The 20,998-nt window shown below is 59.7% G+C and overlaps 8 protein-coding genes across 8 annotated transcripts; 5 read left to right on the top strand and 3 right to left on the bottom strand.

Annotated features, from left to right (window-relative positions):
• Positions 1 to 146: 146 nt before the first annotated feature.
• BJ171DRAFT_507554 (uncharacterized protein) lies at positions 147 to 1,526 on the top strand. The gene is made up of 2 exons (XM_053111227.1): positions 147 to 750; positions 1,083 to 1,526. The coding sequence occupies exons 1-2, from the start codon at positions 253 to 255 to the stop codon at positions 1,266 to 1,268; spliced, it is 684 nt and encodes a 227-aa protein (XP_052966144.1). The 5' UTR covers positions 147 to 252; the 3' UTR covers positions 1,269 to 1,526.
• A 229-nt stretch (positions 1,527 to 1,755) lies between these two features.
• On the top strand, positions 1,756 to 4,598 carry BJ171DRAFT_442885 (Thiolase, N-terminal domain-containing protein). Its single transcript, XM_053108106.1, has 9 exons — positions 1,756 to 1,870; positions 2,034 to 2,050; positions 2,198 to 2,342; positions 2,593 to 2,821; positions 3,045 to 3,202; positions 3,340 to 3,511; positions 3,696 to 4,003; positions 4,177 to 4,286; positions 4,423 to 4,598. Exons 1-9 carry the CDS (start codon positions 1,840 to 1,842, stop codon positions 4,450 to 4,452), a joined length of 1,200 nt encoding a protein of 399 aa, XP_052966143.1. The 5' UTR covers positions 1,756 to 1,839; the 3' UTR covers positions 4,453 to 4,598.
• A 37-nt stretch (positions 4,599 to 4,635) lies between these two features.
• On the bottom strand, positions 4,636 to 6,692 carry BJ171DRAFT_128200 (uncharacterized protein). Its single transcript, XM_053105617.1, has 2 exons — positions 6,543 to 6,692; positions 4,636 to 6,257 (listed from the first exon to the last, which is right to left on the bottom strand). Exons 1-2 carry the CDS (start codon positions 6,594 to 6,596, stop codon positions 4,968 to 4,970), a joined length of 1,344 nt encoding a protein of 447 aa, XP_052966142.1. The 5' UTR covers positions 6,597 to 6,692; the 3' UTR covers positions 4,636 to 4,967.
• A 277-nt stretch (positions 6,693 to 6,969) lies between these two features.
• Positions 6,970 to 7,572, bottom strand: BJ171DRAFT_582441 (uncharacterized protein; the record flags this gene model as incomplete). The annotated part of the gene is made up of 3 exons (XM_053114185.1): positions 6,970 to 7,073; positions 7,182 to 7,223; positions 7,392 to 7,572. The coding sequence occupies 3 exons, from the start codon at positions 7,570 to 7,572 to the stop codon at positions 6,970 to 6,972; spliced, it is 327 nt and encodes a 108-aa protein (XP_052966141.1).
• A 678-nt stretch (positions 7,573 to 8,250) lies between these two features.
• On the top strand, positions 8,251 to 9,610 carry BJ171DRAFT_128176 (uncharacterized protein). The gene is made up of 2 exons (XM_053105616.1): positions 8,251 to 8,887; positions 9,148 to 9,610. The coding sequence occupies exons 1-2, from the start codon at positions 8,356 to 8,358 to the stop codon at positions 9,558 to 9,560; spliced, it is 945 nt and encodes a 314-aa protein (XP_052966140.1). The 5' UTR covers positions 8,251 to 8,355; the 3' UTR covers positions 9,561 to 9,610.
• Positions 9,611 to 12,023: 2,413 nt separating this feature from the next.
• BJ171DRAFT_507547 (uncharacterized protein) lies at positions 12,024 to 15,778 on the top strand. The gene is made up of 8 exons (XM_053111225.1): positions 12,024 to 12,397; positions 12,484 to 12,527; positions 12,782 to 13,297; positions 13,629 to 13,918; positions 14,068 to 14,137; positions 14,314 to 14,443; positions 14,657 to 14,799; positions 14,890 to 15,778. Exons 1-8 carry the CDS (start codon positions 12,169 to 12,171, stop codon positions 15,706 to 15,708), a joined length of 2,241 nt encoding a protein of 746 aa, XP_052966139.1. The 5' UTR covers positions 12,024 to 12,168; the 3' UTR covers positions 15,709 to 15,778.
• Positions 15,779 to 15,994: 216 nt separating this feature from the next.
• BJ171DRAFT_128144 (uncharacterized protein) lies at positions 15,995 to 17,331 on the top strand. Its single transcript, XM_053105615.1, has 5 exons — positions 15,995 to 16,246; positions 16,479 to 16,568; positions 16,886 to 16,929; positions 17,045 to 17,076; positions 17,243 to 17,331. Exons 1-5 carry the CDS (start codon positions 16,129 to 16,131, stop codon positions 17,292 to 17,294), a joined length of 336 nt encoding a protein of 111 aa, XP_052966138.1. The 5' UTR covers positions 15,995 to 16,128; the 3' UTR covers positions 17,295 to 17,331.
• Positions 17,332 to 18,881: 1,550 nt separating this feature from the next.
• On the bottom strand, positions 18,882 to 20,992 carry BJ171DRAFT_507544 (cell cycle checkpoint protein rad1). Its single transcript, XM_053111224.1, has 7 exons — positions 20,857 to 20,992; positions 20,383 to 20,720; positions 20,088 to 20,205; positions 19,754 to 19,941; positions 19,561 to 19,657; positions 19,347 to 19,394; positions 18,882 to 19,230 (listed from the first exon to the last, which is right to left on the bottom strand). The coding sequence occupies exons 1-7, from the start codon at positions 20,965 to 20,967 to the stop codon at positions 19,183 to 19,185; spliced, it is 948 nt and encodes a 315-aa protein (XP_052966137.1). The 5' UTR covers positions 20,968 to 20,992; the 3' UTR covers positions 18,882 to 19,182.
• Between the last annotated feature and the right edge of the window lie 6 nt (positions 20,993 to 20,998).

The raw sequence follows: 20,998 nt of genomic DNA, 5'->3' as shown, positions 1-20,998 counted from the left end.
CCGCCCCCACGCGCCCGCCGGTCCGCAGCACAAATAGCGCGCCCGTGTTGCCCATTGCCCCCACAAGGCCCACGCTCTCCCTCCAACTTTTTTCCTCCCGGGTTCTTCTTCCGCACCCGCACGCCTTCCATCCTTCGTTGTCCGCGCTCCGTCTTGCCTCTCTTGCCTCGATCTTCCTTCGTCCATCCTCCGTCGTCGCTTTCCCCCATCGCTCCTTCCTCCATCTCCCATCCCCGTCGCTCTCCCGTCGCCATGGCCAAGTTCTCGTTTGCCGCCCTTGCCCTTGTTGCCCTCTCGGCCCTCTCGGCCAGCGCCCAGAGCTATCCTGCCTCGCAGGCCTCGACCGACCTCACCAGCCTGTGCTCCTCCCTCTCGTACCTCCCCGTCTGCTCCATCCAAAAGCTGACCTGCACCACCATGAGCTCCACCTACCCCAGCCAGTGCAACCCCATCGCTCTCATGCACACCGGCTGCGCCGATCCCGCTGCCTCGTCCAATGCCGCCTGCTCCACCATCAACAAGCTCTGCACCTCGACCCCCACCGCGACCGAGTGCTCGGCCAACATCACTGGTCTGCCCACCGCCAAGGCCGTCTCTATGAATGACTACTCCATTTGCTACCAGATGCCCATGATGAATTCCTGCACCATCTGCCCCGGCTCCCCCTCCAACACCACACTCATCTACCAGTCGTGCGACCCCCTCAACGCCTACGGCCAGCTCTGCCTCGAGATGCCCGGTATGAGCCAGGTAAGACCATCCAGCGTGATATGTTCAATCTCTTGCCCCTCCGTGTGTTGTCTGCTGCACTCTGTCTGCACTCTCTGTCTGCTCCACTCTCTGTCTGCTCCCCCATGGCACACCCACCGGCTCGTCCATGTCTGTACGCACTGATCCCGTCTTGCGCAGAGTCCGTCTTTCTGTCCGAGGCACAAACCCCTCATCCTGGCACTCATGATCTCTTTCCTATCTTTTCGGTACTCGGCTCATGGCCCATGTCCCTGCCGCCTCCCGGTTGCGTTCCGCTCTTCTCCCGGCGGCGTGTCGCATTTGCGTCTTTTGTGCTGGTCCGCCCGACCCAGTGCGCCAACTGGCAGACTTTCTGCAGCGCCAACTCCAAGATCGCTCCCTACTGCTCGGCTGCTGCTGCCGCCGCCTCGCCCTCCTCCTCTCCCTCGCCCAGTGCCAAGAGCGATGCCTCGTTCAACGGCGTGGGCGTCATCCCCGCCGCTGCCGTTGCTATCATGGTGGCTGCCCTCGGCTTTTAAATCACTGCTGTGGCTCGCTGCTTGTCTGCAGTGCACTCCCCTTTTTTTATTTGTATGAGCACGCAGGCTTCTCGCTGGTTCGGGTGGAAGGCACGGCGATCCCGCTCGATCTTGACTGGGATTGCATTCCTCTGTAAAAACGTCACGCTTCGCCCCTGTCTTTCCTCATTCAGTTTACCCCTCCCCTTCAAACAATATAAGCATCTTTCGTCAAAGACAACGACGCTCTCCACGGCCTGTGCATATGCATCAAACCCGGGTGCCTCTGGGCCAGGGGGCTGTCTGCATGCCGCCTGCTCCTCTCGCTGCCTGCCGGCCTGGGGGCCAGATCCCGCCCGCCGATCCGCAGCCACACGGCGGCGAGAGGCACCCGGCGCGAGAGCAGGCCGAGACGCGCCTCGCCTCTCGCCACGTGAGCGCCGCCAGCCACATGCTTGCACATGTGAATCCTGACGGACTTTCCTCCAGGACAAACCCACCACCACCACGAACACCACGAACACCACGAGCATCCGCCCTCTCCCATCTCCCATCTCCCATCTCGCCGCCATCCAACCCGATCCTGCCTCCAATGACCCGTCTGACCAAGCCCGTGTACATTGGTAACATACCCATCCGCTCTCAGCTGCATCGTCTGTATGATACCACCCAGATCATCGCAGCAGCGCCTGCTCGCATCGTGATGAAACTCATGGCCGTCCCGTCGTCGAGCTGACCGATATTCCCACACACGCCCTCTCCGGATATGCGCGAACCAATGCCCAGTTGCTGCCAAGAGAACAGTGAGTTTCAATCACTCGCTTGTCCAGACCGATTCTGCCTCGAGTCACAATCCAGGCAATTCGCGATCCTCTGCGCGTCTCCGTTTCTCATAATGTCGGTCGTCGCTCCCTGACATGGCCCTGCAATCTGCTTCTCCGACAATACAGCCCTTTGGTGCCTTTGGCGGAAAGCTCGCCCATCTGACGGCCACTGAGCTGGGAGGAATCGCCTCTACTGCGGCCCTCAAGCAGCTGCCCGAGGGCGTCCCGATCGACTCAGTCATCTATGGAAACGTCTGCCAAACCTCTCTAGGTACGGTTTCTTGTTGAGCCTCTCGCCAAATTGCTCGCACGTCTGCCTGTTCCGCCGTGTCCGCGTGTTCGACTGTTCTCTCTCGCATAATCCGGCCTCCCGGCCGCGCTATCATGCAACTGTTCGAGGCAATGCCATGCCAGATCCGCGCGTTGCTGGCACGATAAGACTCAAGTCTGGCCATTCTTCGTCGAGCATTCCCGTTGGTACTTGAGCTGACCCGCACGAGCATATCCGACCTATTCCACAGACGGTGCCTATCTTTCCCGCCACGTTGGCCATCGTGCCGGGCTCTCGATCCAGACCCCAGCCCTGACGGTGAACCGCCTCTGTGGCTCCGGGTTCCAGTCGATCATCAATGGCGCTCAGGAGATTCTGCTGGGAGAAGCCAACGTTGTGTTGACGGGCGGCACCGAGAACATGAGCCAAGCTCCCTATGTTCTGCGAAATGCCCGCAACGGAACCCGATATGGTGTTGAGTACGTGTTCGGCCTGTTCAGCATTGGTTTCCATGTTCAACCTGCTCGGCATTGGTCTCCATGTTCGGCATGACCTCCTCAAAGGACCCGCAAAGTATCGGACATTTCCCGTCTGGTGCTGTTTCCTGACTCGCTGTCGCTTTGCCGTCCTATCGGCCCGCCACATTCTCGCACCACTGGGGAATACCATCGCCAACATCGTACTTCGCTGACAACCGCCCAGTCTCAAGATGGAGGACTCTCTGGCGCATGCCCTCGTCGACTCGTATCCCACCAAAGTGCCCATGATGGTCACAGCCGAGAACCTGGCCAAACAGTACCACATCACCCGCAAGGATGCAGACGAGTACAGCTTGCTGACCCAGCAGCGGTGGGCCGCAGGTGCGTCTTTCCTTCGCTTGATGTTCTACAGCTCGAACGGCCACGCCCGATGCACACATATCCTCAGAGGATACTCATGTTCACACGACTGTGGGCTCTTCTGCCACACCACCCGCCGATTCCATCACCATCTCTAGCTCAAGCTGCCGATCGATTTGGCGAAGAGATTGTCAAGATTCAGGTCCCAGGCAAGAAGAGAGGAACCTTTGAAGAGTTTGCCGTGGATGAGCACGCCCGGCCCAACACCACCATCGAGAGCCTCGCTAAGCTGAAGGCCGTCACCACTGACACCGATGTGGTAACTGCTGGGTACGTTTGCGCTGTGCTGGAACAGAATCCGGTGCCTTCCAGTCGCATCTGGCCACTAGTGACTTGATTCACGCGACTTGATATTCCGATCGGACATCTTTTCTGCGTCGGCGAGTGACGGGCGGTGCGTGCAATCACTGCTGACACGGCTCTCCCTGTGCTTGCTCGCGTGGCTCCAAAACAGCAATGCCTCGGGTATCTCGGATGGCGCTGCAAGCTTGGTTGTTGCCAGCGAGGAGGCTGTCAAGAACTACAACCTCAAACCCCTCGCTCGCATCCTGGGATGGCAATACGTCGGTGTTGATCCCACCGTCATGGGCATCGGCCCGGTTCCTGCCATTCGGGGTGCACTCAAGAGGACCGGCCTGGGTCTCAAGGACATGTCTCTGATCGAAGTCAACGAGGCCTTTGCCGTCCAGTACCTTGCCGTCGAGAAGGAGCTGGGTCTCGACCGAACGATCACCAACACCAACGGTGGAGCCATTGCTCTCGGTAAGCAGCGGATTCCGAACAGGGGCGCTGACTGACTTTGATGGTGTCTCAGCCAGTCTGTTTGCTGGGACTGAGGTTCCACTCAGGTTGAGGGGGTACGCTGCCGATCGACTGTCCCTGGTTGGCGGGCTGAACGCTGGGCTGACTTGCTTGATGCGCCTCCGTATCCACAGGTCATCCCCTCGGTGCCAGTGGCGCCCGTATCATGACCCATCTCAGCTACGAGCTTGCTCGGGTCCAGGGCAAGTACGCCGTGGGCGCGGCCTGTATCGGCGGCGGACAGGTGAGTGCAGCGCAATGCAGCCCTCGTTGCGGTTTGTTCTGCAGAATGGGAAGCCAGTCTCACCAGGTCGTATTCTGTCCCTGTTCTGCCCCTGTACTGCCCCTGTTCTGTTCCTATTCTGCCCGTCCTGCTTCAGGGTATCGCCATCGTTATCGAGCGAGCTTAACTCTGTCCTATCTGCGCACGGGGACTGTCGTAACACTGCCTCGGTGCCTGTCACTCATGGTGCATGGGCATCGCTCATCACCGGTGATTGCGATCCACCATCGGATGGCACTGCTTTCCAAATACAACTTTGCATTACCACCAGCATCTCTGTGAATTGTATTCGACCAGCACTGGTGCAAAGTGCTGGAGATATATCGCATGGAGCTGACAGATGCCTGCACTTGTGACTTGACCAACTAGATCCAGCACCCAACCTCACCACCCCAGCACCCCCCCCGGGCTGCAAGGGGCAAGATCGTATATTGCGTTGATGACGAGCGGGCTATGCTCATGAAACTTGTGGCCAAAAGTCGGCCAGCTCCCGAATCGCCCAAGCCCAATCCACCGATGGGAGTGATGGCTGTAAGCGCATGCTGCAATGTGGGATACCGAATCGTCCAGCGCAGCACAGCCATGCGGGTATCCGTGTCCGTGCGGGATCATCCCATTCAACACACCGCAGCTGCTGCGGCACTACTCGCTTCGCTTCAGCTTCTTCTTTGGCGTTGTTGCAATCGGGATGTCACTCGAGTCGCTGTCGAGCTCTTCCGCAATCCGTCGGATTTTTGGATCCTTGGCGACCGATGTCGTCGGTGCTGCCGTCAAAGCTTCCAGCCGCTGTTTGGCCGGCTCGAAATCCTGCGCTGCACTGGAGCGATACCACCGAAGCGCCTCCTTGCGACTCTGGGCGATGCCGATGCCCAGTTCGAGACAGGCACCGAGGTTGAACTGACCCGTGCGACTGCCGTGTTCGGCGCTGCGGCGATACCACTTCAGGGCATTGGCTTGGTTCTTGTCGACTCCGATTCCAAATTCATAGCAGTGCCCCAGCCGACATTCACCATCGGCGTACTTGCCCTTGGCGCTGCGCCGGAGCCACTCAAAGGCAATCGTGTCGTCGGTGTTGACTCCGTGGCCGGAGCGGTAGCAGTCCGCGACGTTGTAGGCTGCCTCGGCGTTCCCGTTGTGGGCACTCTTGCCGTACCAGTGGACGGCCCGCTTGGGCTCGGGCTCGGTGCCGACGCCCTTGTCGAAACAGTAGCCCAGGGCCAGCTGGGCTTCGTCATGGTTGAGCTTGGCGCCCTCGTAGTAGGCCTGCTTGGCTGCCTCGAGGTTGACCTTGCATCCGATCCCGAGCTCGTAGCACTGTCCGAGGTAGTATTGTGAGCCAGGGAGCTTGCCGCGGGCACCCTTTTTGAAGCATTCAAAAGCCTCGCGCTCCTGCTTCTCGACGCCGGTGCCGTTGAGGTAGCAGAGCCCGAGATACTCCTGGCCCAGCGGGTTGCCCAGCTCAGCGCTCTGGCGGTAGTATCGAACGGCCATTTTGAGGTCGGGCGGGCCCATGCGGCCTGTCTGGGCGATGACACCGAGCTCGCAGCAGGCATCCGAGTTGCCCTTGTGGGCACACTTTTCGTAAAGCTTCAGGGCCTGCTCTCGGTTCTGTGGGACGCCATAGCCGCTCTCGAGATACCGGGCGACGACCAGGAGGGCGTCGATGTCGCCGAGGTTGCTGCATTGCTTGAACCATTGGTACGCCTCCTTGGGGTTTGGCTCGACCCCGAGGCCGTCCTGGTAGCATCGCCCCAGCTCGTACATGGCGCTGCGATGGCCCAGCTTGGCTGCCTGCGAGTACATCTCAAAGGCCTGCTTCTCGTCTTTGGGGGACTGCGCGGTCTCTTCGTAGTAGATGGCGATTTGATAGAGAGATTCGGGATCGGACCGCTGGGCAGCACGTTTGTGAGCCGCAAGGAGGGCCTCCCGGGTCTGGTTGAGGGAGGGAAAGGAGACGAGCCACCGACGTCAATGCGATCGAGGGGCGTCGTAATTGGGGACAGGCATCACCATTTGTCGATGCGTTTGTCGATGCGGATGCCGCAATCGCAGGCGCGCAGGGGGAAGGAGACACAGGAGCATCAGTTCTGTCCCTTTGGCTTGGGGAGATATACTTCTCTATCGGCTATGGACCATAGCCGTCAGCAAACAGCGCAACAGAGCAAAGAAGGGTCGAGTCCGTGACTCTTGCAAGCCTGCAATTCGAGGCAGGCTCACCTCCTTGTTGTTGTCGGCATTGGCCGGCTTGCGCTTCTCGGCCTTGAAGCTCATGACAACGGGTGGTGGGCGGCTGATGCAATCGTCGCCAGCGAATGCGTTGGGTGCGTTGGATGCGTTGGATGCGTTGGTGAGATCGCGGCAGAGGGGAAAGAAAGCGCGACTCTGGGGTGTGCTGCCGCATCATCAGCCCAGCGGCTGCCTCTCAACTATTGGGAAGCTCGGCCCCAAAACGCATCTGACCAAGACACATGAGGACGCAGGGCTGGCACTCTCGCTGGACTGTCGTGGTAGTGGTATCGCTGTATTGTTCCGTGGCATAGACGAAGGCGTCGCCAACCAAAGCCCCGACGATTGATGATGGTGAGGAAACCCGCCAGCGCTCGCTCCAACATTCAGGACAGCGCTTCGAGCGCCGTTCCAGCATTCACAGCTGGAATCCCTTCTGCCCCGGCTGGATGGCGATCAGCTCCAAATCGTCGACTCCCGGAGCGTATTCGCAGCTTCGGGTGCCCCAGTTGAAGGCATAATCTGTCACGTTCAGAGCCAAAGCAGAACGAGCCCAGCGGTATGTGAGTTGGCTGGACGCAAATGCACCGTGAGATCGACGCTGGCAGGCAAAATGCATCTGCGACTTACCTTGATTGCACTCGCAGCGACCCAGCGAGCATATCCAGAGAGCTGCAAGAGGGGCACATCCCGTCAAGGCATACAAGCCGAGGAGAAGGAGCAAGACCGACGCCGCGATCAATTGATGAACAACGAGACCTCAGAGTGGACTGCCAGGAACGCCTGGAGTGCGCGGGCACCCTGGACAGACCGTGGCCATCTCGACCGCCAGAGACTCACCATTCTCTTTGCATTCGTACGTCTGGCTGGTTTCGTTTGGCGCACATTGAACCCAGCCAGAGTCGCTTCCGCTCGTTGTCCAATCTGGAATGACATCGCGGGCGACTTTGGTGCCGCTGCTCGGAGAGAGGATGGCGAGGACGCTCAGTGCGACGAATCCGACGCTCCGTTCCGGCCGCATGATGTTGGTTGCGATGTTGGTTGCGATGTTGGTTGCGATGTTGGTTGCGATGTTGGTTGCGATGTTGGTTGTGGTGTCGATTTGGCTGACTGCCTGGCCAGCCACAATGCAGCTGGCCATCCACCATGACTCACGTGACTTCGCCTGGCTCGAGTGCGGATGCAGCCAGTTCGTGTGGCGCAGCGCCTATATCGGGGGCTGTGGCGCAACGCGGGGTGACACAGGCAGCCCCTTGTGTCGCGTCCCTTGTCTGCGCAGCCATTGTGGCACAGGGCGGTGGCGGTTCGCTCACGGCCTTGTGGCTGGATCCCACCCGAGCCGCCGATCGGGGCCTGCCCTGCGATTGGGCAGATCGCCAGCCCGGCACACGGCACGCGTCGCACGGACAGTCTCTGTGCGGCGGACAAAGCGCAAAGCACTCGGCGCTGCACCCGCGGCTTGTTCCTGTGACTCAAAGCGCGTCCGCGTCCCCTTGCTCGGCGCTCCATACAGCGCGCGGCTGTCGCGGGCCATAACGCGCGGCCCAATCGCCAACCGGCCCCGGCCCACGCCCCGCCCCCCTTGACCGCCTTGCTCGGCCTTGCTCGGCCCCATTTGCGACATCCAGCCGCGGTCTGTCCCACCAACGCTGCACCAACGCTGCACCAACTCAACCTGAATCCAAACTCCAGCCCGTCTCCGAAATCCGTCCCATAACCCATCTTGCCGGCCCGTCGCTCGGTTTGCCTTCTTCTCCGTCGTCCTCCCACCGCCGTGGTCCTGCTCGTTCTCCCGCATCCCGACATGGTCTCGTCTCACCCCGCCGTCTGGACACTGGCATCGCTGCTCTCCGTCGCGGCCTCGGCGAATGCCCAGTGGGTCTCTGGCCAGGCCACGCACTACGGCCCTTTCCCGCAGTATCCTGCCTGGTCCGAGCCTGGCTTCCAGCCCGGCGCCGTTGGTGTCGGGTGCGCCAGCTCCAGCGACGATCCCCACTGGAATGCCATCCTGAGCGACGGCGTCCGGGCCAACCCCAACTTGCCCGCCAACAAGAACACGGTCTGGCCGGTCGACTACGTCGTTGCTGTCTCCGAGGCCGTCTACGGCGGTGCCAAGAAGAGCCAGTATTGCTTCCAGAAGATCACCGTCCGCAACAGCAACGACCACAGCAAGCAGATCTCCGCCACGATTGTTGACTTTTGTCCTGCCGGGAGCTGTCTGTGGCAAGGCAATGCCCTCGCCCACAACATCGATGTCTATGGTGGCGCTGCCTGGCAAGCTCTCGGCGGCGCTCCCCTTGATGGCTCCATCAACGTCGACATCATCTGGCCCGGAGGTAACGTTGCGATGCGCTTCGGCGACCTGCTGCCATCCGTGTGTGTGATTTCAGGGACACTGCGGAACTTTTGAAGCCGGCAATCATGGACGGACGGAATCTAGCACTACGAAGCGACACCGCTCGGCGTCATGGCGTCCCGTCTTGCTGTCGTTTGCTCGTTGCCGATCCAGTGCAGTCCTTGAGCCTGCGTCCTCCATGGCCGCTGTCGGCTGTATCCCGCGGACTGCTCAACCAAGACTCTGTCTCCTCGCATCCAGGCGACCAGCCGGCTCCTCCTCCTCCTCCCCCAGTCTCCACGCCCACCTCGACCCCGGAACCCGCCCCGCAACCCCCGGTCAACAGGCCATCGAGCGCCCACACCGTTGCCTCCCATCCCGCTCAAGCCTCGACCACCCAGCGCCCACTGCCAGCTTCGTCCTCGACAACCACAACCACAACCACAACAACGAAAACCACCACGTCGCCGCTGTCGGTCTCAGCCAATGTCGCCGGCGCTTCTGTCTACGCCACACCCTCCACCACCGACCCCGCTCCTGTTCCAACGGCATCTGCGACATCCACTCCGGACGCTAACTGGAAGCAGTGCTCCACTGGCCAGACCAGCCAGACCTACGACTGCAAGCCCAACAGTGAGTATCGCTGCGACAGTGACTCGGACGCTGTCGAATAGCCTCGAGCCAGTCGACCGGCGCATTCTTTCCGAGCAGCTCATGTGGAACCTCGATCGTGTCGGCCCAGCCTGACAGCTCACGACTCTACCGTTTGAGAGCCTACTCGAGGCATCTGTGCCGTTCAGAATACCCTAACCACTGCCTCCTGGGGCAATGTCTCCCGTTGCTCAACCACCAGGCTCCTGGATCTGCGTTCTTGGCCGCTGCGAGTGTACCAAGGGTGAGTACGCTTGGCTCTTTGCCCCTGCAGTTGAGCCGATCTGCAATCTGTCCTGGCTGAGCGATACAGAGTCGCCGAATCTCGACCGCCGGCGTCGCCAACCAAGTTGCAGCGATCTCACCGCGCTGTCTTGTCCAATGCACAGGCTACAAGTTCAATACAGAAACGGGCGAGTGTGTGTCGGCCCCTGGAGTTGATTGTCTGCGCCGGTATCAAGTCCTCGCCGGCCAACGAGGCGGCAACCTCCCCTGTTAAGGAGACCGCCCGCTGCTGCCATGTCCCTGTTCTTCTCACTCGCCCTGTGAACCTGGAACCGCCTCTGCTCGTGCTCATCGCACAAGCCACTCTTGCCGCACATTCTCTCCCGCCAAGCGCATCGCTCTTGGACCTTGCTCCTAATACCTCGGACAACCTTGCCCGTTTGCGGCTGTGCTCAGCCACCGGTTCCCGCGGGGTGTGGCTGCAATCCTCCCCCTCCCCACGACGGACTGAGCACTCTTGATGTTTCCCCTTTCTTCCCACAAATGCATCTCTCCGTGTTTTCCTCATGGTTTCTTACAGCCCCCCCCCGGCGGCAATCAATTATTGTTTTCTCCTTCCCTTGTGCCCACTGAGCCCCCTCTTCGGATGGAAATCGGTGGCTGCCATCTCATTGCTCTCCCAAAGTTCAAGACGCAAATCAAGTCCCAGTGTGTGTGGGTAGACCGGCTCTATCGCCAACAAAAAGACAAATACAAAGCTGCTGTCGATCGAAATCGAAGTGCGCCGTTGATCTGGCCGATGCATCCGTGTCGATCGCCCAAATGCGTTGGCAAAGGGCAATCACTGGGTGGTTGACCATACACTTGGCGATTGGATAGACACGCCTGACACATTGACGGGCCGACGACGGACCAACCGACGGACTGACCGACGAATGCTCGGTCAATGGCGAAAGGCAAAGGCGCCGCCTCGCACGAGCATGAGCAAGCATGATCTCCATCGGGCTTGAGCGTGGACGCGGGGGTGGCATGGGCAGCCGAGCACGCACCAGCCCCATGAACTCGAGCCACTCGGCGTGCTGACTGTGTCCATTCGATGGTGCTGTGTTTGGCTGCTCGTGCGGATCAACCCAACGGAGCAGACCGGGACCACGGCGGCGGCCGGCAGATGGAGACCAGAGAGGCACCTGGTGAGAGGGTGGGTGCAGCGGACAAAGAAGGTTCGCAAGCGAGGTCGATGCGGCTCTGAAGATCATGCTGGCTGGCGGTGATCACCGGTCCCATTTGCATTCTGGTCAGCAGCAGCCATAACAGCAGCCACAGCACCAGCGATGATAATGGTAATGCATGTACGCATGCAGAAAAGAGCGCCGAGCTTGCCATTGCTGCCAAGTGACATCTGCGTGCGATGGATGCCGTCTGCATGGCCTGGATGGTTCTTGGCCCCACGAATCGGACCGGTGCAGGACCAGTGCAGGCCGGTGCAGGGCCAGCAAGTAGCATATTCCACACGGAGGCGGCGGACATGTCTCCTGGGTCGCTTGATCCATCCGGCCGTTTCTTCCTCCGTCGTTGCCATGATCCAGATCGGCGCGGTTGGCTCCACCTCGGCAGATTTCTGTAACGACTGTGGGGCCAGCCCCTGAAACACCGATATGGCTCGGCACCGCCTTGCTCCAACCACGAGCACGGATCATGGACATGCATGGTCGATGGCGCCGCATCAACAACCGACGCAGCCCGGCCGCCACAACCCGAGACGCACAGCAACAATGCTCCTGCAGAACGAGCGAACAGAACAGGCCATCTCGCTTGCTGGGCGAGCATCCCATTCGGCGCTGTGTTGGGCGAGACTGTCTTTCCTTTTCGCTCTTCCCTTTCCCTCTCGGCCCGAGCAAGGGGGCGTCGTCCATCACAGCGCTGCTCTTTCTTTTGACCGCGTCGCCGATGGGGGCGGAGCAAAAGGCAAGAGAAACATGGGCTTGCCGGCACATGATGGCCACACTGCGTTCCCATGCGGGTACTCTTTGCGGCCGGCCTTGGACTCGCTGATCTCGGTGACCGACCATGCCGTCCTGCCAAACTGGCTGCTCCACAGCCCAAGAGCAACGGCTCCAGTGGGGCGGCCTGGGTGCGGCCGCCGCCCGGCCCAGCGCCTCCTCGGCCTGATCGCCGAGAGTGCTCTTTTGGCCTGCACTTGACCCTGAATTGCCTCGGCCTATTCAGTTACCTCCTTCCCCTCCCCACGGCGCCGCTCGTTCCACTCCTGCTTTCCAAGAACCCAGTGCCTTGCCATCCGCTGTATCGCTGTCACCGGTCGCTGCTCGCGCTCTTAAAGCCCAGGAGCACCCTCCTCTGGCCCGGCCTCCGACCTCTTCCCCTTTGCCCTGCCGTGCACTCGTGCCCATGCCAGACTCGCTCTCTATCTGCCCTGCCGAGTCGATGGAGCCCGATCTTCTTCTTCTCTCCAAATCTAACCCGCGCCCGCGAGGCTCCCTGTCGATCATCATCCCGCAGCCGCCCCAGGTCTCCGCCCTTGGCAGCTTTCCCTCTGGTGCGGCCACGGCGTCATCGTCGTCGCAGCGACTCAGTTTGAGCCCAAGCCCTGGATCGAGAACGCAGAGCTCGGCTTCAGGTACATTCCGGTGCAAAAACTGTCGACTGTGCCTGGTGCAAAAAGTGTCGACTGACCGGGCGTAACATTGTCTTGCGATTGTCCAGGGCCGCGCGGATCGCCGGCGTCGTCTCGAGAACTCGCTGCCGAGGTAATCGCCAGCCTTTCTTTGCTGCAGTCCGGGGGTTCAATCTGTGCAGCACCACACCCGTTCGACATTCCCAGCTTCTTCCCATCTTGCTTGGTGCTCGTCCTTGCCGTCGTCCCCCACCCCCACCTGGCTCCATCTTAGTACGCTGATGACCTGCGCTCCCGAGCACCACTAATTTTGCCATAGTGCTGGCGGCGATACCGCCCGACCACTGACCCCCGTTTTGCCATCCTCCTCGGCGCCTCCATGCCCAGGCTGCCTTCCACTTACAGACCGGCATCCAGCTCGGTGATCTTGTGCTGCTCGAAAACAACCCTCCATTCGACGACAGCACCCAGGGCACCATGCAGCCCGGTCTAGTCTCGATGCCCCTCGCGCTCCCAGACCCTGCTGCCTCCAATCTACTCCAGGGCCCATGGACAGCGTCCTTTCCTTCATCCAACTACGATTTTACGCCCTCATCATTGTCAAGCCAGCTCTCATTGTCGCTGGCACCGCCAACCAGTCGTCCGTCCGAGCCGCATACCAGAGAACTGTTCGGTGGTCCCCCAGCCACTCCACAAACCTTCCATGGCTCTGGACTGTTATCCGACGACGACCATAGCGACCGCTTCTTGAGAGACCTGGTCGCCCAAAAGCCCACAGAACCACCAACCATGTCACCCGAGATGGTGCTGCCCTCATCCTTGAACTATGCCGTCCTGAAAATCAGCAACATTCCGTGGGATCTGACCCTCAACGACCTTACCAATCTATTTTCGCCAGTGATGGTCCGTTGTGGGTCTGTCCGGGCAATTTGCCGGGTCATGTGAAATTGTCGAAACGGGTGCAGGATCCAGGGGAGGAGCGGATGTCGAATGGGCACCCTGGGAACTGCTGCATTGTACTGGGAGCTGCTGCGTTGTCCTGGAAACTGCGGCATTGGGAAGTGCTGCCCTGTGTCTCATTGCATATCGCACCACATTTCATCATCCCCATATCACACACCATATCACCATATCACCACACCACACCACACCACACCACACCACACCACACCACACCACACCACACCACACCATATCACACCATATCACCATATCACATCGTACCCTGCCACAGATCCCTGTCGGGCATCATCCACCAACCTACACCCACTGCATCCACATCCTGATGAACCGGGTCACTGGAAAAACACTCTCGGACGCATTTGTCGAGTTCCCCTCTATCGCTGAGGCTCAAGCTGCGATGGAGCTGCACCGCGGCCAGCGCATCGTCGTCAAGGGCCGGTGTCTCGCCCTTCAGCCCAGCTGCCAGGAAGAGTTACTCACCACGCTCTTCCCGACTCGATACGGCATCCCTCTAAGCGCCCGCGCCTCGGTTTATACACCGACGCATGGCGAATCTCCAGAGTAAGCACATCCTGAGGACTGACCGATTGCACTCCCTCGAGCTCGATGCTTCATGGCAGTCGCGTTATTGCTTCATGACAAGGCAGCATGCAGCGTTCAAATCGCACTTGGCCGGGACGGCGTGCTCACCGCTTACAACATCAATTCAGCATCGCGCCGCGCCCGTTCCTGCATCGGGACGAAATCAACGGCATACTGCTGATATGCAGAAATCTCAAGGTAGTTGCATCACTGTCGTCTGCCCTTGTTTGTACTGCACTTGGTCGCTGCGTTGCCGATTGCGAGGATCGACACCAGAATCGCGTCGGCTCCAGCATGGATTCTAACCCCGAATCATGCCGCTCAATGGCTCGATGATCACTCACTTGTTTGCTTCGGACATGCCAATCTACCAGGTTCATTTTGCCCGTCGGTGCAGCGAGCGGCCGTTCGAGAACATCATATCAATCCTTGCAAAGCTGCCCTGGAACGACCCCGAGAGCATCACTGTGATGCAGAGGGACCATATCTTTGAGATGCTCAAATGTAGTGTCGACCAGTGTCCTTCACTATGTGTGCTTGAGACATCGCAGAGTCTGCTGCCGCTCCTGGTCTGATTTGGGCCACACCGCTCGGCCCACGCTCGGCCTACTCCTGACTCATCGACGCTTAGGGGCGCCTGTCGAGGAGCTTGGCAGCATACCCGGCTCACCACTGACATCATACTGCTCCGGTTCTGCCTGTTGCTTGCTTACTCAGTGGCCATGGAGTCTCTCGTCGGATACATTCAAAAGGAAAAGAACCCCAGCCTCAGTGTGTCGCTCAGCACCAGGCTTCTCCGAGCGGGGTTGTGCGTGCCGCTCTTTACGGAGCGACAAAAGTCCGCTCTGTTACATGTCTCGGTAAGCACGCTTCGCTGACTACGGCGCTCTCCATAGCAGTCCGCTGCTCTCGCTCGGATTACTTACAATCGGCTCCGTCCACCGGTCCAGCAACTCGAGTGTCCGGATGATCTGAGGCCGCTCCTTAACGACCCAACTACCAAGCGTAGCCTCAAAGCGAGGACTTCACCTGGAAGCACAAGCCCAGAATCGGCTGGACCACACCTCGATAATGATAACCGCGATGCCGACGCAAGCGACGGCTCGCCCAATGAGCCCCGGGACGATTCCCAGGCTCCCCGCAGCTCTCTCACGCAGCGCGACAACCGAGAGCGCACACACGGCGATGCTGTCGATCGGCTCGCCGAGCGCGGCCCCGCACCGACGACCGGCTTTGACAGCCGGCTCCTCCAGATCGGCGGCCTCGTTGATCGAATCCAAGCCCTGGAGATGCAGCTGCACAAAACGCAGCACGAGTACGACAAGCTCCGGAGGCAGTACGACTACCAGATGCTCCGGCACCAGACCGAGGTCCGCGAGCTGGAGACCCAAAACAGAAGCTACCAGCACCAACTTGCCCGGATGCATGCCTGGATGCGGTCCATGGAGCTTTCGGCCGATCCGTTCAGCTCATCGCCGAGCCCAATTGATCCAAAAGCTCATCAGCAGCAGCACCCCCACCCCCAGCATCAGCCCCAGCTGTCGCATCACCGGCGCCAGAACACCTCCCAAGTGCTTTCCCCCGGGCTTGGCTCGTCGCCGTATGCCTCCTCCAGGGCGCGAGATTCGCCCGTGGGCGTTAATCCGGGGTACGGATTCCCAGTGAGGCCGTTGGTGGGTGGCCAGGACGAGACCCGCATGGGGCTGCTTCGGCCCTCGTTACTCGAGCATCAGCAGCAACAGCAGCAGCAGCGTCGGATGGATCTATGAGGCCTCGAGCGGGCGAGAGGGGCTGCGGTGCGTGATGAATACAGGTCCTCAGTTCGTGCTGGCTCGGCAATGGAGTTGTTCCGGATGGAGGGGGATGCAGCGACCAGGGGGTGCCACGCGAATGGCCTGTCACGATCCAGACGCGTCCGTCGATTTCGAGAACCCGAAAAGGAAGGCTGCACAAGCCACGGCACGCGATTGGCCCGCGCTGGCGTGGCCAGCCACAGCCTGGCCAGCCAGACAATGGGACTGGCCAGCAGCGATCCGTCGACTTCCGGTTCTTGCTCTCGAGCCCCTCTGCGTCAACGCAGGGCTCTCTCTGCGTCTGCGTCTGCACCTGCCCTGCTGCTGCTGCTGCTGCCCGCTGGTATCTCGCCCGCCGGGTCCGATAGAACCGTCTCGTGATTCTCTCCTGGCACCATGTCGACCCGCGAAGAACGGCTCGCCGATAAGGCTCAGAACGAGCGCAATATCAAGATCCTCAAGCAGCTGATGCAGCGCGCCGACAACCGCATCTGCTCCGAGTGCAGGCGAAAGGGTGCGTTGTCTTGCCCGTCGACGGCCGCCATGGCTGCCATGCTCCCAGCCAACTCGCCGTATTGCTCTGTGCGATGCAGTGCAGTGCTGGGCTGATGCCCTGCACTCTTGTCATCATGAGTCGGCGGCTACCTGGATCCATTTGCCACCGACTTGAACTTTCTCCTCGCCAGACCTCTCCGCTTCCGATTCTAACCCATGTGTCCCTCTGGGTGGAATTTTGCATCGCATAGATCCTCGATGGGCCTCCTGGAACCTCGGTGTCTTCTTCTGTCTCCGCTGCAGCGGCATCCATCGGTCCTTGGGAACCCACATCTCGAAAGGTGGGATGATGGCCGATAAGCTCGGATGCGGAGCCGCACAGCCCTGTTGCTCGCTCATGTTGGCAAGACTTTGACTCTGCAAGCGCTGGCTGCATTGCGGCAGGGTCGACTGCCGTCTGCTGGATGGTGCCCGGTCTTTGAGCGCTGCTCTTCTTGGTTCAACCTGGCCCGTCGTCTTGCCTGATCCGTTGTGCACCACTGACCCGTTTCGCTCTGCCCTTTTCATCGGCTCGTCTTTCCCGCCATCTGCTGGACCGCCAACCACATAACCGATACCGCGGCGACTCAATACCCCTCCGATCGCCGACATGCTGCAGTCAAATCCGCCGATCTCGACACCTGGACCGTTCCTCAGATCCAGGTAGCCGCAATCTCCGTCGTGAACCTCCTTGCACCGGCATCCACGCTGTGTCGAGTACAAGTGATGCTGCCCTCTCTCCCAGATCCTGACGCTGTGTTTTCCCACTCGTACCTAGAATATGCAACGATGGGGAAATGGCAAGGCCAGGTTTGTTGCATTCCAAGAAGGGCTGAGGCCTCCGTCCAGCTTTCCTCCGGCGCCCGTCGTGGTCGTCGTGGTCGTCGTCCCTGGTTCTCACCTGCTTTCCATACATCCACCCGTCTCCGCTCTTATTGCTACCGACATGATGCGATGGAACCCCATCGAATTCCAGCCAATATTGGGAAAACGAACTCCCCAGTGGATTTATGCCCGCCGAGAAGTAAGCAGCGCTCTCGCTGCGATGCACAGGATCGTCCCTCGGTGTTCTTGGCGGCCTCTGGTCGCCCCTGGTTGCAGAACTGACGGTATTACGGTATGGAGCACCGTTACTGTCCATGTCTGACCGAGTCTGTCTTCTGTCTCGACAGCAACCTCGAGAACTGGATCCGCGCCAAGTATGAGCGCAAGCAGTTTGCCATGAGCGGGCCGATCCCCGATCCTGATACCCTGCCTCTTCCAAAGGGTGTCGAGCCTGTTGCGGTATGTGCGCCTGAAGCGGTCCAGCAACTGTAGCTGATACTGGGCTGTTCAATCGCGGGAGCTTTGCAGATCCCTGGTTTCAGAGCGGCCGCTTGGACCACGGACGCCATTCATGTCGACGGCATCTGCGGCGTCGACGGATTTCCACAGCTTCTCAATCGGCTCGGCTCAAGTGAGCACGCTGGCAGTACCTCTCACGAGCCTCCAATTCTTATGCCATCCGTCTTTCCTGCCTCCAGGCTTCGTCGCTCGATCCGAACGTCGGCAAGCGATCTGCCACCGCCTCGCCGGCCCCGTCCTTCCAGTCTTCCAAGTCGGCTGTTGCATCCAAACCCCCAACGCCTCCAAACGGATCCAAGCCGTCAACCCCAGCCCCAGAAACACCCCAGCCTGCTCCATCGGCCGCTCAGGATCTCTTTGATATCTTCTCGACCCCTGCAGCCGGATCGGCGGCGTCCCAACCCACTGCATCCTCCCACCAGCAGCAGAAGAGCGATATCCTCTCGCTCTACAACGCTCCCAAGCCCACCCAGCCCTCGCAGCAGGCCTTTGCCAGCTTCGCCAACTTTGCGACCTTTGGCCCCACATCTGTGCAGACAACAAACGCAGCGGCCGTTGCCTCCACCCAGCCTGCGCTTGCCGCAGCTCCATTCTCGCCCACATCGGCATCAGGATTTACTGCGTTCGCAGCCCCGACGCCGATTGCCGTGAATACCACACCGAGCTTTGTGGCCCCTGCCAATGGCCTGGCCAAGGGCAACTCCTTGGATGACGGCTTTGGGGACTTTGTCTCGTCGACCCCGCCTGCATCCACAAACCTCTTGGGCGGCCCGAGCGGCAGCTTTGGCCCCATCATCACCCCCATTCAGCTCACCCAGCCCCTCATGCCGACAAAGCCCCCAACCCCGCCGTCGGCCACCAGCAACCCGTCCTCGGCCGGCACTATCGGCGGCATTCCCAACTTTGCCAGCTTCGGTCCTGGCGGGTTTGGTCAGAACAACAGTGCGACCAACAGTGTTCCGCTGGCTTCTTCGGCTGCTGTTGCGTTTTCACCTACAGCCGCTACTGCTGGATCCGCTCCAGCCCCAGCCAAGAGCGACTCCTGGGAGGACTTTGTGGCGTTTACCAAATGAGCCGGGACACGCTGTGTCCTCACAATGACCATCCAACCCGCGGAGACAGTCCAAAGGCTGTGTATCCGAGCAGTTCGTTCGCTCCCCACTCCCGAGAGGGTCCATGATGACGGATGAAAGTGCACAGGAGACCGATGCCAAAGTCACCGCGAATGCGGTCAGAGTCTATCGTGGGCATAATAAAGCGGCAGTCAAAGGTCGTAATTGCAGCTCTATGTATTTCCGACTGGAGCGGGCGCGACGAAGCGAGTCGCAATTTGGCTTTGCATTTGGTGCTGACGGCGCTGAGCATGAGGGCGCATACTGGTGGCGTGCTTGGTCCGTGCTTGGTCTGCATAGTGCGGCATAGTGCCGATGATGTGTCCGATATATGTCTGGCAACGCAGTGGGTCGTCGATCCAATACGATGCGATCCGGGGGCGTTGATGTCGCTACGGCCGTCCAGCAGCGCCCGTTTCCAAAGTCGCTATATCGCTTGGACAGAAACTATGCACTCAATCTAATCCTCATCTGTGTCTTGGTCCGAGTCGTCGACTGTTGGGCACGACTGCAAATCCAACGGCATCAATGTGAGCCGACGAGCGATGCGACCTCTTGGCGGGGGACTAGGATGCTACTATGCGACACCGCACCGGACACTATCCGCTCTGGGTCAGGACGTACCAGGAAGTCGACAAAGCAGTTGGCCTTCTCTCCGACTGGAATGAGAAACTAGAGGAACGGCCAGGAGATTGCGGCCATCCGGTAAGAAAATGGTGGAAATCACAGCGCTAGGGAGTAGCAACGGTTCCCAGCACCGTATCAATCTGGGCATGCAGTGTAACGTCTTGAACTTGGTACTGGTCCATGGATGCAATCCACCCATCCGCTTGCCCACCTGCAGGAACAAAAATCCCTCCAAGTTGATCTTGACTGATGTCTTTGTCGACAGCGCCAAGGCCTTGAGACAGGGCACAAACAACTTTTGGTTGTAGCTGTCAGAATAGCAGGCAGTTAGCTCAAGCACTCGTAAATGCTCTGAGCACAGAGCCGGACAGAGTCAGTTGAAGCAAGATCCATCGCGAACCGACCTGTATGTCTGCGTCGCCTGCGATGTGAATCCCTCAAGCACATCGGTGTCGTTGGGATAGTCAATGTTGGTTTGGCCAGACAGCCCTGAGGCCGATATCCGAAAGTACGGTGGTCGGGGAGAGATCAAGAGCCGGATCGAAGTGCTTGTTTCGTCCAGCTCGCTGAAGGCGCCCTTGAGCCACTCGGACTGAGGGATGGAGGAGAGGGAGGCAAAGTGGTTTGTCGAGCAAGTTGACGCATTTGACGCCCAGGAGGGTCAGCGAGCCATCAGACATGAGCTGAGCTATAGAATCGATAGTGTGCTGCTGCGTTCAGATGTTTCGAGTTGCTTACGTTGATGATGAGCTTGCTGGTCGTTGGAGAGGCATTGAAGTTGGCTCGAAGCTCTACTGTCGGATCGGCAACGTATGTGCGGAGCTTGCAGACTGTAACGACGCCCTGGTCCTCGAGGCTAGAGCCATCGGACACAGTAGTATTCCGTCAGTCACGGGCTGCAGTATCATAGCCTCGCTCAGGCTCATAGCTCCATGCTCATGCCCGCCAAACCCACCGCGACGTCATCCGATCGACGGCTGCCACTGGGGCTGTCCACCAAGAGCCTCGATCGCCGTTGTTTGCCAATACTCACATCAGCTTTAGGGTCCCTTCGGCCTTGGCGTAGTGCATGCGAAGCGTCGTCTGGACACCCGACTTGAGATCGTGCTGGTTTGAGGTCGTATACGAGGATGATGCCGAGCCGTAAGGCACACTCGACATGCCTCCAAAGATCGACAGACACTCAATCAACTTCTGGAGGTTGACGGAAAACGAGATTTCGGGGCTCGCTTCCTCGCCCGCCTGGTAATCGAGCGAGGGGAAAGCGTATTCACGAAACAGCTCGTGCCGCATATATGCGATCGACTGGGCGCTCTGCGAGTCTTGGACTATGAAGGTGAGGCCGATTCGGGTGATGAAGCAGATCACATGCTGTTATCCGCAGACGAGTTGCCCAGGGTCAGTGCGATGGGCGAGGCGGATGATGCCGACGAGAGCTGCAACGAAGCAACAGCATGCAGCCCTGGTTGGTGTTGGTGCGCAACCTGGCCGTCACAACCGAACTTGCCTCCTTGTAAGAGATGGCTTTGAGCACCGTTACGATTGCCCGGACATTGTCGAGGGCCGCGACAAAGTCGAGAAGGTTAGGCTGCGAACTGATGGTGGGCTGGGAATCCATGGACGGCGGCGGCTGCGGTCGAGATGGCGGG

This window comes from Polychytrium aggregatum (assembly GCF_025602895.1).
Source record: "Polychytrium aggregatum strain JEL109 chromosome Unknown BJ171scaffold_21, whole genome shotgun sequence".
NCBI lineage: Eukaryota > Fungi > Chytridiomycota > Chytridiomycetes > Polychytriales > Polychytrium > Polychytrium aggregatum.
This window is presented reverse-complemented; position numbering and strand designations above follow the sequence as displayed.

Excerpts from the sequence above, each read along its gene's own strand:
- BJ171DRAFT_507554 (XM_053111227.1), top strand. The coding sequence starts at position 253 with ATGGCCAAGTTCTCGTTTGCCGCCCTTGCCCTTGTTGCCCTCTCGGCC. Across the intron at positions 751-1,082 it reads AGATGCCCGGTATGAGCCAG|TGCGCCAACTGGCAGACTTT; the intron begins GTAAGACCATCC and ends CGCCCGACCCAG.
- BJ171DRAFT_442885 (XM_053108106.1), top strand. The coding sequence starts at position 1,840 with ATGACCCGTCTGACCAAGCCCGTGTACATTG. Across the intron at positions 3,512-3,695 it reads ACCGATGTGGTAACTGCTGG|CAATGCCTCGGGTATCTCGG; the intron begins GTACGTTTGCGC and ends GCTCCAAAACAG. Across the intron at positions 4,287-4,422 it reads CCTGTATCGGCGGCGGACAG|GGTATCGCCATCGTTATCGA; the intron begins GTGAGTGCAGCG and ends GTCCTGCTTCAG.
- BJ171DRAFT_128200 (XM_053105617.1), bottom strand. The coding sequence starts at position 6,596 with ATGAGCTTCAAGGCCGAGAAGCGCAAGCCGGCCAATGCCGACAACAAC. Across the intron at positions 6,258-6,542 it reads ATGCCGACAACAACAAGGAG|ACCCGGGAGGCCCTCCTTGC; the intron begins GTGAGCCTGCCT and ends TCCCTCAACCAG.
- BJ171DRAFT_128176 (XM_053105616.1), top strand. The coding sequence starts at position 8,356 with ATGGTCTCGTCTCACCCCGCCGTCTGGACACTGGCATCGCTGCTCTCC. Across the intron at positions 8,888-9,147 it reads CGACATCATCTGGCCCGGAG|GCGACCAGCCGGCTCCTCCT; the intron begins GTAACGTTGCGA and ends CCTCGCATCCAG.
- BJ171DRAFT_507547 (XM_053111225.1), top strand. The coding sequence starts at position 12,169 with ATGCCAGACTCGCTCTCTATCTGCCCTGCCGAGTCGATGGAGCCCGAT. Across the intron at positions 12,398-12,483 it reads AACGCAGAGCTCGGCTTCAG|GGCCGCGCGGATCGCCGGCG; the intron begins GTACATTCCGGT and ends GCGATTGTCCAG. Across the intron at positions 14,800-14,889 it reads CCGCTCTGTTACATGTCTCG|CAACTCGAGTGTCCGGATGA; the intron begins GTAAGCACGCTT and ends CCACCGGTCCAG.
- BJ171DRAFT_128144 (XM_053105615.1), top strand. The coding sequence starts at position 16,129 with ATGTCGACCCGCGAAGAACGGCTCGCCGATAAGGCTCAGAACGAGCGC. Across the intron at positions 16,930-17,044 it reads GGACCGTTCCTCAGATCCAG|AATATGCAACGATGGGGAAA; the intron begins GTAGCCGCAATC and ends ACTCGTACCTAG. Across the intron at positions 17,077-17,242 it reads TGGGGAAATGGCAAGGCCAG|CCAATATTGGGAAAACGAAC; the intron begins GTTTGTTGCATT and ends ATCGAATTCCAG.
- BJ171DRAFT_507544 (XM_053111224.1), bottom strand. The coding sequence starts at position 20,967 with ATGGATTCCCAGCCCACCATCAGTTCGCAGCCTAACCTTCTCGACTTT. Across the intron at positions 20,206-20,382 it reads GAAGGGACCCTAAAGCTGAT|CCTCGAGGACCAGGGCGTCG; the intron begins GTGAGTATTGGC and ends CGATGGCTCTAG. Across the intron at positions 19,395-19,560 it reads AGGGATTTTTGTTCCTGCAG|TTTCTCATTCCAGTCGGAGA; the intron begins GTGGGCAAGCGG and ends CCGTTCCTCTAG.